At 54.9% G+C, this 17,816-nt stretch overlaps 1 protein-coding gene across 2 annotated transcripts in view; it reads right to left on the bottom strand.

Annotated features, from left to right (window-relative positions):
* The window catches only part of PTK7 (protein tyrosine kinase 7 (inactive)), a 34,455-nt gene that overhangs the window by 6,743 nt on the left and 9,896 nt on the right, over window positions 1-17,816 (bottom strand). For both annotated transcript variants that reach the window (XM_064415284.1, XM_064415285.1), the window contains exons 2-12: window positions 5,500-5,793; window positions 4,851-4,953; window positions 4,158-4,348; window positions 3,380-3,527; window positions 2,306-2,436; window positions 1,790-2,056; window positions 1,435-1,568; window positions 915-1,050; window positions 685-804; window positions 407-556; window positions 11-161 (exon numbers count right to left, since the gene is read on the bottom strand). In XM_064415284.1, coding sequence (XP_064271354.1) covers window positions 11-161; window positions 407-556; window positions 685-804; window positions 915-1,050; window positions 1,435-1,568; window positions 1,790-2,056; window positions 2,306-2,436; window positions 3,380-3,527; window positions 4,158-4,348; window positions 4,851-4,953; window positions 5,500-5,793 — 1,825 coding nt within the window. The remainder of the gene's footprint in view (window positions 1-10; window positions 162-406; window positions 557-684; window positions 805-914; window positions 1,051-1,434; window positions 1,569-1,789; window positions 2,057-2,305; window positions 2,437-3,379; window positions 3,528-4,157; window positions 4,349-4,850; window positions 4,954-5,499; window positions 5,794-17,816) is intronic.

Genomic DNA, 17,816 nt, shown 5'->3' with positions numbered 1-17,816 from the left:
GGCTGTGTACCTGGGCAGGAGCTTGCCAGGATCCAAAATCTTGTCCTTCCCTTTCCACTGGATGTGCGGTACGGGGTCCCCCTCTGCCTGGCACTGGAACATGGCTGTGTGGCCCGGGTACACCGTCGTGGGCTCTGGCTCCAGCTTAAAGGTGACATAAACTGCAGGCAGAGAGGCCGACACGAGCGCTGTCAGCTCCTGGGAATGGTGCTAAGCTCCCACAAGGGAGCACGGCCAGCACGGTGGCACAGCGGCACTGCCCTCCCAGGCTGCGTGCAAAGAGCTGACAAACCAGACACTCCAGTGCCGTGGGACACAGCTCGGGTCAGGCCAGACACTGCTTTCTCTGCCACCCAGGCCAAGCCAGCACAGCAGGAAAGGCCCCTGCCTGCCACAGAGCCCTCACCTGCGACCACGAGCTGCACGGTGGCACGGATCTCGCCCTGCGGCCTGTTAGAGGCGATGCACGTGTAGTTCCCTGAGTCGCTCCTGCTCACCTTGTGGAAGGACAGGATGCCAGCATTGTGGCTGACGTGGGATGGCAGGCTGCTCCCATCTGCAGGACACGAGAGGACAGATGCAGCAGTCATGCAGGACGCTGCTGCTTCACTCACGCTGGAGGTGGGGCAACGTCCCCGTGGCCTCAGGTCAGAAGCAGGCACACCACAACCAAATCCCCCTGACCTGTCTTAGTCCACTGGATGGTGGGTTTTTCCCGGCCCGTGGCTGAGCAGGACACTGTAACCTCCTTATCAAACTCCATGCACTGCAGGGGCTGAGGTGGCGGGGTGAACTTCAGCTTCTCTACAAGAGACAGAGGAGATGTTCAGGCTCCCTCCCCGCCACAGGAGACCCTGGAGCTGGAGGCATCACCCCTGCACAGCAGGGAGGGACGCGAGGCGCTGTCAGCATACCCAGCACGTGCACGCGCGCGTATCCCTCGATGCTGCCCGCCGGGGTGCTGCTCACACACTTGTACATGGTCCCGTCGTACACCTCCACGTTGTTGATGCGCAGCGTCCCGTTCTCCGAGATCTCAAAGCGCGAGTCCTGCCCAGAGCGGGGGAAGGAGCGGGGCACAAATGACGCTGTCCCCAGCCCTAGGATCAGCCCTCGCTTGTGGCACTGCTGACACTCCGCATGCCACACCATGCTTCAGATAAACACATCCCTGCTGAGACCCACACGGAGACAAGCTGCAGGGACATTTTTCTTAGCCCTGCCCCAAAAGCACAAGGCTGACTACCAGCCAAGAGGCAAGAGACAGCCAGCTGTGCACACACACATCAGGAGGATGGAGCTAGTGCCAGGAATATGGCCAAAGTGGGGGTGATAGGGAAGCTGGGCCTAGGAACAAAGTGAGAAACAGCAGCAGCAGAGCAGGTGCCCAGCAGGAGTGCCCAAGAGGGGCAGGGGCTTGCCTTGTGGCCTCACCTCAGAAATGGAGACGCCGTTGCGGTACCAGGTGACGGTGGGTTTCAGGGAGGCCTTGCTGAGGCAGTGCAGGTATCCTGGCTTGCTCTCCTCCAGCTGGCTGTCCTTGGGCATCTCCACCCATTTGGGCACCGCTGGGCACGAAGGCAAGGGGTTACACAGAGACACTCACTACCCCCCTGGCCAGCAGCAGTGCAGAACACACAGGCACTGTGCAAACAGCCATGGGACCCTGCAGCTCAGCCATGAGAGGTGCCTCTCTGTACCAGTGAGGTAATGAGCCATGCTGCCCAGCTCACCCTAACCCCCCATCCAGCCCCTCTTCTGCTCCCACCCTTTCCAGAAAGTTTCCTACTAGCCACAGTGATGCTCAGCTCCTGTTTCTTCTCTCCAGCCTTGTTGGCAGCATGGCACGTGTAGATCCCTGCATCCATCTCGGTGATACTGGTGAAAATGAGCTGCTCTGCCTCTTGGTACACCCTGCCAGCAGTGGGAACTCGTTCCTGGTTTCTCTCCCACCAGACCTGGGGTGTGGGCACGCCTTGTGGGGCAGGGCAGGACACGCGATGCCCCTGGTTTGCTGTCAACACCTTCGGGGAGAAGGGTGCCATGTCTTCGATCTCTGAGAGGAACAAGAGACCACAGGGCTCAAAGAGGGCAAGAACATGCAGCCAACCCACCAACACCATCATTCACAGGGGAGGCACCATTTAAAGGTGAGAGCACACAAACTCTCTCTGCTCCCCTCATCCAGACCCCAAGAATGAACCACTGCATGTACTGACCCACTGCTGTATTGTCACATAGCTCCAGAGTGGCACTGGAGCTCTGGGACCCACTGCCCACCCTGCCACCAGCCCCAGGAGCTCACCTGCCAGCCGCAGAGTTGCCTTCAGCACAAGACTTTTCCCCCTCTGCCCGTGGCCAACACACTTATAGACACCGGTGCTGCGAGCCCTCACCTGGGTGATCAGCAGGGAGCCATTGGCAAACACGGTGGTCCTGGGCACGTGGGGAGAGGAAGGGCTCAGTGGGCATCTCTGCAGGACATGGCCAGAGCTACAGCACTGAGATGTCCTGCAGGAGCCCCTGAAACCAGGAGGGTGCCACGCCAAAACTTCCCACCACACGTAAACAAGGAGATGGTTGGGACACATTCTTCATGGAGGAAATGAGCTCACAGAGGTTTTGTTCTTGGTGAAGAGCTGGCTCCCACCAAAAAATGCATCACCAAGCAGGAGCCAGTTGTGGGAACACACAGAGCCAGGGGCAGGGGACACAAGGTGGCGCCCGGGGGCTGCCAGGCCGAGGGCAGGCAGCACCCAGATGGCACTGCTCGCTTTCCAGAGTCTGGAAGAGACACATCCCAGCTCCGGGATCGCTGTCCCTGCCCTGCACACTGCCCCATGCTTAGGCTGCCTGGGGCTTAGAAACACTCCTGGCTCTGGGGATCACCATGAACTTGGATATGGAAGTGCAAGAGAACCATGGGCCCAGTGATTGCTGTGCAGATGTTGGGGGCTGGGAGGTGTTCCCAAGTCTGGGGATCACCACGTGTTGGCATCTAGTACTGGGACACATCCCTGATGGTGAACTGCCCCAAATGGGCATCTAGAGCTTGAGCTTCCCTGGCTCCAAAGAATCACCACATCTGGGGCTGAGAGCCATCCCTAACTGTGGGGCCATCATGCACAGGCATCTAGAACTGACAGCCCCACAGATCTGTGAAAGGACAAACTGCTCCCTGAGTCCTGCTCAGGTAAATGCCATGCACAAGGACTACATCCCTGCTAAACCCAAGCCAGACAAGCTGAGAAACCAATCCCCATGACCACTCTGATGCTGCATGCTTGCCCTCATGTACAGACAGGCTTTGACCTCTCTCTTCTGGAACACAGTGCCCCTCTCCTCCCAGCCCTGCCCACATCACTGGGGTCCCTATTACTTGGATCTGTTGGTGACAGGGTTGTCTTCAAAGAGCCATTCCTGCGTGGGAGGGGGCACAGCTGCAAACTGGCAGTCAAACATGGCCTCTTCGTTCTTGGTCACGATGAGGTCCTGCGGGACGATCACTGCCTGAGGAAAGCTCTCATCTGCAACGGCAGAGACCACAGGAGGGTGAGAGGGACAGAGGGACCTGTGGTGTCCCCACACCAGTGCTCTGGGAAAAGCTCAAGGAAGAGCTGGATGTGCCCTGCAAGCCCAAAGGAGGCAAATGTGCCAGCACAGCTGGAGTTAGGGACTCAGAGCCCAGGACTGCAGGTGGGAGCTGCTCAGAAGGGGAAAACCCCTTCTGTTTCCAGCAAGGCCCTGAGCACCCTGCTTCCTAGTGAACAGATCAAAGCTGACACTGGACAGCAAAATTCCCCCATCCAGTTCCTTCCAAATACTCCTCTAATGTCAACAATTCCTGTCCTCCTTAGGTCTTGCCTACAAAGGCCATCAGGACATCTACCCCCATGGCAATGACATTAGCAAAACCAGAAGCACCTACAGCCTCCAGGGTGCTCCATTACAAAAGAAGACAGCACAAATCTGCTCCAGAAAGACACAGGGGCGAATTATCACACACAGACAGGGCTGGGCTCCAGCCTGGCCAGGATCCATCTGGTCTGTCTCTGCCCAGAGGCTTTGCACAGAGGAAAGCCACACCAGCCCGAGGTTCCCCTGCAGCAGAGGGGAGGCTGTGAGCAGGGCAGTGTGACAGCTGGGACACAACTCACCGATGACATTGAGTGTGAAGTTGTCGTGGCTGCAGACGGAGCCCACGGCGCTGCGGGCGCAGCAGTAGTAGAGCCCGTTGTCATCGGGGCTGGCGCTCTGCAGGGTCAGCGTCCGCTCCTTGTTGCTGACAGAGTAGGTGCTGTGGCTGTCCGGGAGGGGGCTGCCATCCCGAAACCACTGCCACGTGGGGCTGCAAGACAGGGCCGAGCGGGTGACCAGGGGCACGGCACCGTCAGGGCTGCCCCGAGAGCGGGTGTGCGGAGGAGACAGCCCAGAGATGGCCCAATTCCCTGGCTCTCTGTCCCCAACACAGACACGAAGCCATGAGACATGCAGCCAGAGTGGATGGGACACGACTGGGAAGCGACGGAGAGTGACTGCAGCACACCAAGCAGCTCAGCAACTGGACTGTGACAGCCCATCCTTACTGTGCTCCTCGCTACGCGGCTCTGGGGAAGCCGTTTGCCTTCTCCCGCGGCGCTCAGCACAGGCTCAATCCTGCCTTTCGCCTTCCCTGACTCTACTGAATTCTTGCGGGAGAGAGGAGGGGAGGTGGGGGAGGAGCAGAAAGAGAAAGGTGGCGGGGAAGAGGGAGGGGGATAGAGAGAGAGAGAGAGAGAGAGAGAGAGAGACCACACAGCCAAGGTGCAGGGGCCCCTGGCAGGGTCCACTCCTCAGGAGGCAACCCTTACCGTGGGTGGCCATCGATGTGACACCGCAGCACCACTGTGGAGGAGGGCTGGATCTCAGCTACGCTGGCCGGCTGCTTCAGAACCACACTGCCTGTCTCAATCCCTGTGGGATCAAAGAATACCAACACAGCTGGCTCTCCAAACCTACAGAGCCCAGGTGGTGGTTATTGGTGACTCACCGATAACCAGAGGAGGCAGCAAGGCTACAAGCATGCTTAGAGATACATATGCCCTCAAGCCAGTGTAAAGAGTAAAGAAACACCCACACTGCAGAGATCCCACTTTGCCCTATGTAGCTGTTCTTTGAGGGTTAAGATGAGTTCTGAAAGGACCTGCAGTGCCCAGGACACACTTGCTGCAGTAATGTCCCAGTTTCATATGCACAAACAGGAAAAGCAGCAGGAGAAAGCATCTCCGACAGCCTCAGGGACACCAGAAGACACAAGAGGACTACAGGGCGGGATGGACATGGCAGCTGGAGAGCAATCCTACTTGAGCAGCCCAAACCATCCGATCCCTGTCTGACCCACACAAGCATCAGCAGACAGCCTGGAAAAACTATTTCCAGCCTAAAGAGAACGCTTTTCCCCGTGCACCGTGGGCAGCCCCAGGCTGTGCCGTGTCCTGGCCGCCTTCACCCCACACTCACACTTGATGTTGAAGGACGCGTTGGCCGTGCGCGCCTCCTCCCCGGTGAGCACGTTCCTCGCCAGGCACTGGAAGACCCCGGCATCCCGGTGCCGATCCACGGCAGCAAACTGGAGGTTGCTGCCTTCCTTGAAGCGCTGCTCCGTGTCCTCAACGGGAAGGCCGTTCTGCAGCCACTGGAACTCCACGTCCGCCGGCTCCTTCACCTCGCAGCGGAGGATGGCGCTGCGGCCGTGCAGGGCATCCTGGGAGTACGGCTCTTTTGTGAAAAGAATGCTCGCCTGGGTCCCCACGGCTGCAGGACAGAAAAGGGAGGGCATGTTTAGAGCAAGGGAAGGAGAAGAATGGCTCAGGTAAGCACGTGTCATTCTCAAGGGTCTCCAGACACTCAGAGCCATGTTAGGAGAAACACAGCCCAAAGCACATCTGTCAAACTCATTCAGAGTTTTAACAGACCTGTTCTTGGATGCCAGCACAGCTGCTTTAGGCAATCACTGGAACAGGGCTGCCTGAGCTTGCCACAGCCAAGGAGGGCCCTCTGCTCCCTGGGGACAGGGGCATTAAGAGGGAGCTCCCATGACGCACTACTGAGTGTCACAGTCCCAGCCTGAACAGAAAGGTGTCTTGCAATGTATGAGCCAGGGAGGCAGTCACCAAAGCCCTGGAGAGCAAGCAGCTTCCTCAGCAATTGCAGTGTTTCTTGGAGTGCTTCTTGTCCTGTTTTTTTGGGATGAGTCCTAAGTTCCAGCCTTGCATCAAGACTGTCCCTGATCAGAAACACACACAGACTGTTTCTAGGTTTTCCTCAAAGTTCCTCTCCTCAGGACCATGTCTCTGACTCACTTCCACATTGCCAGCAATTACCCAGAGAAACACTGATGTGGAACAAGGATTATCTATGGGAATAAACACAGCAGCTGCTGGAACACAGCACAAGAAGATGCAACAGGGACACCACCACAAACTGGTGCTGGTGACTCAGCCCACTCACAAGTAGAAGCGGAAACAACAAATTGCAATAGCTGTCCTTGGGGTCTGGTTGTGGCCTGAGGGGCTGGAGGCATCTCTCTACAGAGATGGAAACCCCCAAGAGCCCTCCTTGACACACTAATGCCCATCCAAGAGCTCGGGCAGAGTGCTTCCCCAGGCAGTGCCTGGCATGGCTGCTGAGGGACCGCTGACACATTCCCAGATCTGGCTGCTGCCTGCCCACAGCCAGCCCTGCAGGCGCTCTGCTCTGGTTACCAGCTGGAAAAGCAAGGGAAGCAAACAAAAGGCAATTCAGCACATGAGGATGGCTCTTGGACTCTGTTAGCAGCACCATGCTCTGCAGGGAAAGAAGCCAAGCCAGGCAGATTTTGAGTTTCTCAGAATGAAGATGAACAAGAGCATGGTCAAAACAGTGTGCTCCCAACACTGCAAGACAAACAGCCTCAGAAAGTGGATAAGTTACATGAGCAGTATCAAAGTCCAGCTGAGAGCCAGCTCCTCTCTGGACACTCAGCCAATCCTCCTATCTGGCATTTGTACAAAAGCCTGATGAAGGGATACGATTTGACAACACATCTCAGTCAGACAGAGCTAGGGGATAAGGAATTCTTTTCCAAAAGAGACCTTTTGAAGACCATCAAATTCCAGGAAGCCACAAGAGCCCTTCCCATGCTGGAAAGCCTCTGGAGCCTGCTACACAGCGCAGGGGCCAAGGCAATGCTGCTCATGGGCACCCAGTGTCAGCCACACATTCCCTGCAGTGCTGGTCTGTGCTCCCCACCCACAGCAGCAGCAAAGCACTGACACAAGCACTCAAACAGGGCTTCACGTATGTCCCAAATACACCAGCCAGGAGCAGGGGCTGGATTTTGCAGTGACCCTTCTGTCACTGAATTCCCAACTGGATTTCCTCTGGTCCCAGAGCTGTGAACTCTGAATTTGGCTGTCCTGACTTCTGCAGCTGAACAGCCACCTCCATACATTTCTCTGTAACCTGCTGATAGTCCCGTTTCCCTGGGTCCCATACTGAGCCAAGTGCCTCAAGATGCTGTGCTCAAGGGTCAGCATGTCCAGTGAGGTCTCCGTGGGCAGCTGCCATGCACCTCCCCTGAAGGCAGGAGCTATCCATCAGTCTGTGACAGCTGTCTCACGCACCCGAGATCAGCACACGCCTCAAGGTGATACAACGTGCAGGAACATGTGTCACATCAGATCTGTCCCAACGAGAGCACTCGGAAAGGCAGCAACCAGCCAAGCTCACTCAAACACAGCCATGTGCCCCACAGCCTAAAAGCTCCAGAACATCAGGAGCTGAGCTCATGCCAGAACAGGCTGCTGGGTCAAACGGGCAGGAGGAAAGGGGAACAGAGCAGTCAGATCCACTCAGGTTTGAAGCTACAGGACCCAGGTCAGCTATTGTCCCCAGACATGCCTCAGGACAGCAAGCACACGTCCATCAAACCACAGCTGCATGGTACAAAGCACGTGTGACGTGGCAGGGCACACACAGCTCCTGCAGGAGATGGGTTTGTTCTGCTCCTGCAGTGCCAGCCTACTGATCATGCTAGTGCTGCAGTTTGTGATGGGACACCTCTCTCTGAAGGTGCAGACCATTAGGGGGTTCAGATGGTATATTTTAAATTACACGCACTTCTAGCATTAAACCATTGGCATTACCAATGTAATAGAGCTGCTTTCACCCCAGCACTGACAGCACAAGTGCACTTTACTCAGCACTGATCATCTGAGAGCTTTAGCTGCCTCATCACAACCATCCTGCTGCTTCACCATGCCCAGGGAGGAGGACATGGCTCTGTGGACAGAGGACATGATGGTGGCTTGGCACAAGTCCCACATGGGAAGCAGGGATTTTACCAGGTGTCAGGAAACACTGGGATCCAGCTCCTTAGTCAAACAGGAGGAATTATTCCTGTTGTTGTTTTCCATGCTGGGGAAATGGACACAACCATTTCAGCTCAAGCAAGATGCCTGTGATGAACACCTCATGAGCACAGGTGTGTGGGATAAATAAATGTTAAACTGGGATAAATAAATGTTAAAGTGCAGCAAGAGCCACAAACCTGTGTTCTGTTTTGACAAGAACATCCAAGGTGCCATTGGTGAAGTGGCTACGCATGCTGGAAACCATTGTCCCAACCATATTTCACATTTGGGCTGCAAGGAAAGACCAGGAGCAGCTAGATGTGGCCCAGAGGAATCCTACTTGAGTTTTGGGGTGCAAGACATCAGAAGCCCAGAGGTGGACACAGCTTTTCACAGTACTTCAATCCAGAGCACCAGTGTTTGGAGATGGGAACTGCCTGGAACAGCTGCACAGCCCTGGCCCAGGAAAGGGCTGCAGTCAGCAGGGTCCATGCATCCCCTCCACCTCCTGGGCTTTTGGGATAGAGGCTCAAGGAAGCTGTCTAAGGAGAGGGCTGCTCTGTGGGATGCCATTATGACACAGTTTGGGTAAAACCTGTACAAAGCCAACAATCTCCACTGGTGCTGAATAAAGAAGAAAATTACTTTGTTTGCTCCACTCAGCAGCTGCAGGACCTCCCAGCTCTCCTGTGTGGCACAGCCATGGCCACGTGTGGCTCAGCCACTGGAGGCTACCCCAGAGGAGAGAGCAAAGGCAACCCCAGCTCACACTGGACACCTTCCCAAAAGCTTCTGCTGTGGTTTCATGAGCTCATCTGGGCTGGGACACATTGCTGGGAGCTGCTGAACAAAGCAAAATGATTCCCTTAGTGGGAGTCACCTCAAAAACTATCCAGCAATGCCACATCAGCCTTAGCAAGACAGAGCCAGTGCAGAGCTCTCCCCCAGCAACACAGCTGGGCCAGCCATGGTCCTGCAAAGCCAACAGCAGCATGGAGCAGTCCCAAATGTGTGTGCTGGCAAACATCCGGCCTCTGCAGATGCATGTGACACAAGCCACCCCTGGCTGGGAGAAAAAGAAACACTCCACATGTGTTTCTGGACTAAAACTGTCTCAACTGTGGCTACAGAAAGCTTTTCAGGAAATCTTCAGCCCGATTAGATAAACATGTTTGAAATGCTTGAAAACACCCAGTGGTGTGCTACCCAAAGGATACTTCATTGAAATGCAAAACCCTCCTGTTGAAGTAATAGATAAAGGTTAAGTGAATTGTGTAGGGAGGTTGAATTGGTACCTAAAGGTCCTCAGGGTATCATTCCCACACACCACAAGGCAAATCATCTGCAGGGAAGGGACACAGACTAGTAGGATGCACAAGGATGGAGAGAAGAGAAGGCTCAGATCCCATCCTGGCTCTGGGAACATCCTTCTGGCAAAGATCTGAGTGCAGGACACAGCATCCTCCAGGCAGCAGTACCCTCTGCTCACAACTAATTTCATTTTTTTTTTAGGAAGGCAAATAGCAGCTTCCCAGGAAAAACCAGGACCCAGCCATTGCTGGACTCCAGCCTGAGCATGTGCAGAGCATTTCAGGGTGACAAATAAAATCAACAAAGCTATATCCAGGACAGACTTCTGAGCAACTCTGTGAAGTCAGTCACTGCCGTCTGAAGCTCTGCAGAGTCAGTTTTCCATCCTGTGGGATTGCCAGGAAGCAAAGAACTCTCCACACCTCTGGTAAAGGACACCCAGCCCCATGGTAGCCAACCCCCTCGAAGGCTGCACAGCATTAATGCAGTGATGTGGCAGCAGACTCAGCACGGACTGGGAATGTCTTTGGGACTGTTCTCCAGAGCTAGGAGTGCTAACTAGAATTCACTGCTTCAATGCCCCAGTGCCAGTTCCATAGGCTCACCTGGGGGCACTCCAGCAGCCCAACACCATCTGGGTGCTGCAGAGCTGAGGAGCAAGCTGAGGAGACCAGGCAGCACATCTCCTGCCCTGCTGGACAGGCCAGGCTGCCTGCATCTTGAAACAATCCGAAAATCATGGTCTCCTTGCCTAACGACATCGCTTGGGAATGCGGCCTCAACCACAAAGCCTTCAGCTGCTGCACAGCCTCAGATTCCTGCTGAGTCCACAGCCACCTCTCTCACCTACAGCCCCGCTGGGGGAGCAACAGGCAAGGCAGCTGGAAGCACAGTGCTCCACATCCCCAGCCCTGTGGGAGATCCATGCTTCCATCCACCCCAAAATGCCCACATCCAGGCATGCCCAGTGGGCAGATCCTGGGCACCAGCTCCTCCGAACTAAAAGAGCTCTGGAAAAGGACAGAAAGGGAAAAGGAGAGGATCCATTTCACTGCGTACCCAAGAGTTTACCAATCTCTGAGACACCACAGGATATGAGTAATCCCAAAGCTGCTTGCAACCAAACCAGGAGCTAAAAGCATGGGAATGGGATTCAGGAGAGGACTTTGTGCTAGTATAAGGTTTCCTGGTTTGGAAAGCAAGCCCAGCACTGTGGTGCTTCTGCAGCTTATAGCTCAGCCCCATTCTCCAGCCAGGCCCCAGGAGCATTATTCTGCAGACTTGCTTCCAGGAGCACTTCAGCAAAATTCACCTTGGGTCAGCTCAGCCAGATGTGCAAGCCAACTTCTTTAATGCTCTGCACCTGGAACAGCAGTTCAGAGGAGCTGCAATCCATCTCCAGTGCCCAGGATAGCAAAGCCCAGAGCACCCAAACTGCATCCATCCTTTCTCCCCAAAGGGAGCCATCCTCTTCCTTTTCTTCCCTGCCAGCAGGAGGCCTTGGACCTACCCTAGATATGGAGGGGGAAACCCTGGCTTAGAAGAAACAAAACTAAGACCCAGAAGTGCCAAGATGTGATGGAAGCAGCCAGCTGCAAAAACTGGCCCAGCCAGCTGTTCTGGCAGAGGACATGACTGGCCAGCATCTGCTTGGCCTCTCAAAGCAGAGTGGACCTCACAAAGCAAGGAGCTCACAGTTGTCCCAGCTCCACCACAGAACCAGCTCCTCCTGGGGCTGCACAATGAGTGTGCAAGTCTCAGACCTGAGGCAGGAGCTGAATGTATTTACACCACCAGCTCAGCACTGGAGGAGGCAGAGAGCTTTGTAACACACTGCTAAACATTTGTTCCCTGTCCATCTTCATTCACAGCTAGCAAAGATGCCATGTTCCCTGGGCAGGCACTGCTGCAGCACACAGCTGGGATGCCCTGGCTCCCCAAACCTGCAGGGCCCTGTGCAGCACCCCAGGAGCACAGCATTCACTAAGGGAAGCCCTGGGCCCCTTGCAGCAAGCACACAATGCACTTTGCTGCAGAATGGAGTCCAGGGATACAGCTGGGAGAGAGCAAGCTGAGATGGCCAGAGATGCTCTAGTCCCCACCACTAACTTGATGTGAACAGCAGGAGTAGCTTAAATCTATCCCCAGGCTGCAGCAGATTCAGACTGAAAGACCAGGATTAAGAGACCTTTTCACCACTTTTTAATTCAGCTACCAGCTCTGGATGTGCCAGCTAACTAACAGACCTCAGCAAAGCAAGGTGGCAGTGACAGCTTTTAGCCCCCTTGGAATCGATTCTCAATACATGACCATCCCACCATATCCACTGACACCTTTATTCTTCTGCCCCTGCACCGCTCACGCCACTAAAGAAACAAAGGCCCTGCAATTTGTCTAGCAGCAACCCAGGCTATTGCTCTTTGATGAGAAACCACTAAGGAAAAGGAGGATTTGGATGAGCTAATGCACTCACTCCCAGCTCTGGAAACCTGTAAGAAGGCAATGCAGACACAAGCAGAGCTGCCACTGCATCCCCCAGCAGCATGTTTAGCTGCTGCTAGCCCCAAGCAAAGCCAACAAACCACAACCACAGCCTGGAGGGTGACTTGGCTCCCTGCAAGCCCAGGGGCAGAGCTAGGGGCCACAAGAAAGGCAGTCCCCAAAGGCAAAAGAGCAGAAGAGACTGAGAAGCTCACACTCAGGCCCCATGTCCCAAACACAGGACTGATTTATCACCTATTCTCTGAGAAGGACATTGAGCCACAGCGGAAGTGTGGTGTCAAAGGCAACCACAGGCACATTTTCAGAAAAGACCATGACCTGGGCTCCATCCCAAAGCCACAAAAAGCACAGCAGGGATGGTGTTAGGGCTTGGGGTCCTGGCCCCTCACAGGTTTCAGTATCACACTCCCAGAAAGCATTATCAAACAGGTCCCGTCTTTAGGAGCAACCTAAACATCACTGTCTGCAGGCAGCAATTCCTTCAGTTGCCAAGTCCTCGGGAATGGCTCCAGCACTTAGGCTTTGCTTTTAGTCACTCTTGGATCAAAGAGCAGCAAACTCTGCGTTCAAGCCCTGGCTTGCTTCCAAAGGCTGGGCAATGAAATCACTGAGCTAGAGCATCCTGAGCTTGCTGGTCCAGAGGATTGACAAGCCCTCTGTCAGAACAAGGCTCCACAGCCTGCAGGCAGGTTTAACTCCTCGTGTGCTGCATGTGCACTGCTCAGCAGCACTCAGCCCATGCAGGCTTGGCAGCACTTCCTACAAGAGAGAAACACTCAAGACACCAAAGTGCTGCTAATGCTCAGGACTGCAACTCTCCCCTGACAGCCTCTTCCTCCTGCTGCAGCCAGGCACAGCTTGCACAGAGATGCAAGCTCTGCCCACATGCTACCTAGGGCCCAATGGGCTTGACATATCTCTCCTGTTCTCCCTCATCCCCATCCACAATTGTCATCCTAAGCTATTAGCAGCACTTTGCTTGCCTGCAGTGCCTGGGCTCCTTCCCACCCAGCCTTCACTGCAAACAGCCACATCTCCAGAGCAGCAAGCCAGCCCTCTCCAGACCAGCAGTGCCACAAAGAGCAGCAGGCAGTAAAACCACTCACCTGGCCTCCTGCCCTGTTCTCTGCCACCACTGGATCAGCCAAGCACTCGTACCTTGGTTCCATCTTCTGTTCCCCATCCAGTGCAGCCCCCAGGACACAGAGTGTCACAGAGCAAGCAATGCACACCAGCATCTGCTCTTTGTCCCTGCGAGGCTCTCAGTGAGCACAGGGCCCCATACAGACCTCCCATTCATGTCTCCAGCTAGCCATGTGTTTCCTGGCACAGCTCATTATGAACACGCTCATATAAAAGCAGATTTTTGGCATGCCAGAACAGGGAACGACACATGGGTCAGCTTTTGCTCCCCTCCTGGTCACAAGCACAGAGCCAGCAGGCTCACTTGCACCAGCTGAAGCCATAGAAGCAAGCAAGGAAAATCATGAATGCTCAGTAACGTGAGCAACCCCCCTGCCTCCTGGGCAGGCCCCTAGAGCCACAGAAAGCAGCTGCTGGGAGCATGCCTGCTCCACTCCCAGGCTCTTCCACTGCTTAGCAGATACTGCTGGAACAGCAGCCAAGCCAAACACCCAGAGATATTTTGCATCTCCAAATTATTTCCAGCCAGTGCGATCCTCCATGCGAGGGGTTCCAGGGGAGAAAGCCTCTCAGATGGGCAGGCCTGCAATAAACCACCAGGCCAGATGGAAATGGTTTGAGTCAGGCAAGGAGCTCTGAACACAGCGAGCAGCACATCTGGAAAGTCTTTGGGCACTCATCATATAAGGTTTTTAAAACTAAATCTTTTCCCATTCCAGTTAAAGTAAAATCAAAAACTCACTCTGCACCCAGGAAAGCAATCATAGGCACAAAGCAGCATTTCCAAGAAATGCTCTGCTAGAGTGGCTTTGGCTTCATGAGGCAGCAGAAACTGGACCAGTACCTAGGAGCTCCAGGTCCTACTGTAGTGGATCAAGATGACTGGGAACTTGGGAAAACATCATCTATTTGCCCAACAATTGTATCACACACCTGGATCCAGCAGCTCTGCTGTGAGAGGGTCTGCCCAGATGGCCACTGAACCTCTGCCTTTGTGGCAGTTCACTCCAGATTTGCAAGAGACATGAAGCCTGCACAGCACCACTGAGCTCGCTCCAGGTGAGCCACAGCACCTCTCTCTACTGCTGTCTGTGTGGAACACAACCAAGCAAATATTGAGAAACCAATTCTGCCCTTCAAACAAAGCTTTAGAATGGGGAAAAAACCCCAAAACCACAACAAAACAAAAAAAAAAAAACACCAAAAGGGACAGGGAAAAAGTAACCACTTAGCACAACTCCCATTAGTCTCCCAAAAACTGTTCAGAGAGGCTGCAAGCTGTGGGGTATCCCTACCCTTCCAGGATCCCATACATGTGAATGGCCAAGTCCTGTTTCTGAGCAGTTATCACAAGGAACCAGAACAAAGCCACTGGTGTTTGACCACTGAACCAATTGCTGGAGCAGAAGCTAAGGCAGCACTGCCAGTGATGTGCTGGGGTACAGCTGTGCCCTGGGAGAGCTCACTGCTCACAGCAGCCTCTGCTGCACACAGCCCCATCCCAAGGCAGGCAGGTACTGCTCACACATCTGCTACAGGAGAAAAGCTGACAAAAAGGCTCAGCACAAGGACACTGAGCCCAGGAAGCCAGCTGCAGATCCCTGACAGCTGCCAGCACGTGTCAGGACAGCAAGGCTATCCTGGCACTGACCTCACTCACTTGCCCAGTTCAAACTAGTTTGGGGCTTCCCTGCCTCTGTTCCTCATGCTGCCCTTCCTACTTCCCCAGTCCAGACCCTCTGAATCCCAGTCCTCTCCCCAGGCACACATCCCACAGGCTTGCCTCTTCCAAGACCACCCTCAGCTCAGTTTCCTAACTCTGCCATAATCTTTACACCAGCAGGTAGCAGAGACCCTGCCTTCCTGTGTGCCCAAAGCCAGGCAGCAGCCCCTCCAAAGCAGCAGAGTGTGTGATACCCTCTAAAGGCAGGGCCAGGCAGGTGGGGAGTGAGGAAGAACTAGCTGCTACTCTGGCAATGAACAAGAACAGCAAACAGGGGTGCTACTCTGCAGCCACAGAGCAATGGGAGCATTTCAGGAGCTTCCTACTCATTCCCAAGCCAAGCAGGACTGCTGTCAGCCCCACTGCAGGCTGATCTTGTGGGGCAGACACCATGTTGCACAGTTTGTCCCCAAGGCTGTGGGATTTTCTAGTGGTCTGTATATGGAGAACGTGTCTGGGCTGAACTGCGAGCTGAGCTTTGCGCCAGTTTCTCCCAACATCTCAAACAGAAAAAAACTGGAGCAAGAGAGGGAACTCCCCATGGTAGCCAAGCTCCTTGGCTCCCTGAAACTGCTGGGGCTGCTGAACCAGAACAACTGGCCTTGGAGCTGCAGGAGCTGCCTGTCTGCCCTGGGAGCACGCTGACACTGCTCCGAGCCATGGAGCTCCTGCTCCTGGCACCTGCTGCAAGAGGGGGCACCTCCAGAGGACACTGCACCAGGGAAAGAATGCCATTCTTTGGGTCACTGGGTGGTCCCAGGCCCCTAAGTGAAGTCGATGTAGGCTTTCTGAGCAGCCAGCCCAGAGAACCAGCCCAAGCCACGAGTGCAGCGCTGCAGTGGAGCTGGGAGAAGAACAGGGCACAGACAGCAGCCAGATCACTGCTTCTCCTGCCCAAACAGGGCACAGACAGCAGCCAGATCACTGCTTCTCCTGCCCAGACACTCAGGGCACAGCTGGCAGCACCACTTGGCCCCTGGCCCACGGAAAAGGAAGCTCTGGCTGAGTGAGTGGGCCCATACCTGCTTGCTGGGCACCAAGGCAGTGGTGGCCATGGGACTCCCAGGCCAACATCTTTGTAACAGATAAACAGAGACAGAGGAACAAGTGGGACATGAGGCCTCAAGCCCAGCACAGGACCTGGGAATCCTGCTGGCTCAATGAAACCCTCTTTTATGGGGCATCAGGGCACCAGCCAAAAGCTCCTGAGCAGACATTGCCAGCTGCACTGCCAAGCCCCAGTGAGAAACACTGAAAACATTTCAAGGGCGACTCAGCGCCACTGACAGACTTGCTGCACCCACCACTCTTGGCAACCAACTCCGCCAGGCTTGCTCTCAGCCCTTGAGCAATTCCCTGCTTTCCTCACAAACACCTGATGTGTGCTGCTGGCAGGAGCCACAGGGATCTGAAGACTAAGCTCTCTGGGCAGCACAGCAGAGGTACTGCACTTTTCTCCCACCAAAGGAAAGACAGCAGAAAGATGCCAAGTGGAACCAGGATGAGCCACAGTGGCCTTGAAGGATGATGATTCCCCCACAATTTAAGCATGGGCCATATAAGAAAGAATGTCTAAGCTCATGAAAATGTCTTTACTAAGCAAAACTCCTGCTGGCAGAGGAGAGCCCAGGTGGTGCTGGACAGGCAGGCAGGTCCTGCCAGCCGGGCAGAGCTGTGACAGGGCTGCTCATCACTCCTTGCCCAGGGGCTGAGGCAAGGCCCAGTGGCAGTGAGGCTCAGAGCTCATCCCAGGGCAGCTGGGGCCAGCAGCTCCAGGTACCTCACCAGCTCTTGCCAATCCATCTCCACATCCTTGCACTCAGGCTGGGGGCCAAAGGCTGACGTTGTTCCTGCCATCCCAAGCCCAGCCAAGAGGGATTCCCCCATAGCAGCACTGTGTGTGTGTGGATGGAGCTCCTGGCCAGGGCTCCACGTTATTCCTGTTCCAGCTGAAACACCGTTCCAGATGAGGGGAAAAACCAGGAGAAGCTCCATAAAACTGTCTGGCACTTCCCTTCAGCAAACAGGAGCCCCAGCCAGCCGCTCCAGAGAATGGAAGCTCAGGCTGTAAAGACAAAAGGGGGTGGGGGTGGGAAGAGGCCAGGGCAAGGGAAGCAGAGCAAAGAGGAGCAGCATGCACACGGGGCCTGCAAGCAAAGCCAGCTGCTTCAGCAATGCACTGCTGCTCAGAGCCAGCTCCCCTCCATGCAGCGAGCTCACCACGGCTGCACTGGGCATGGAGCACTCCTGCCAGCAAGCCCTCCTTGCCCTCCCAGACTGTCTGCTGGAGAATGAAGCTTACTTGCCACTGGAAGTGCCTGAGTGAGCTGTTTCTCTGGGCGCTGCCACCAAACCCACTGGGAGGAAGAAAACATCCCCAGTACCACCCAAACCTGTGCTTCCCCCTGGGTGTGCTTGTCTGGACATCTTGCAAATCTTGCTTGCTCAGGGGGCCAAGTGAGAGGGTTACAACCTCACCCAGCACACCCCAAGCCATGGCTCAGCAGCAAACTCCACAAACACCCCAGGAGCTGCAGAGCAGAGCCAGCAGCTGCAGGAGCAACGAGGGGACAGAAGCTGCAGCTGAAAATTCCCATCTACACTACTGCAAATACCCTCTCATTTTGCTGACAATTCTATGTTTACACCATCTGTATGGACTTCAAGCCCACCCATAAGCAACTTGCTGGTCCCAAACAAGACTGTTTTCTGGGGACAAAGGGACAGCTGCACTTCTGAGCCTTGCGTGCAGGGAAACAGACAGG

Source organism: Passer domesticus, chromosome 3 (assembly GCF_036417665.1).
Source record: "Passer domesticus isolate bPasDom1 chromosome 3, bPasDom1.hap1, whole genome shotgun sequence".
NCBI classification, from domain to species: domain Eukaryota; kingdom Metazoa; phylum Chordata; class Aves; order Passeriformes; family Passeridae; genus Passer; species Passer domesticus.
The sequence above is the reverse complement of the archived record's forward strand: the minus strand, read 5'-3'. Positions and strand labels throughout refer to the sequence as shown.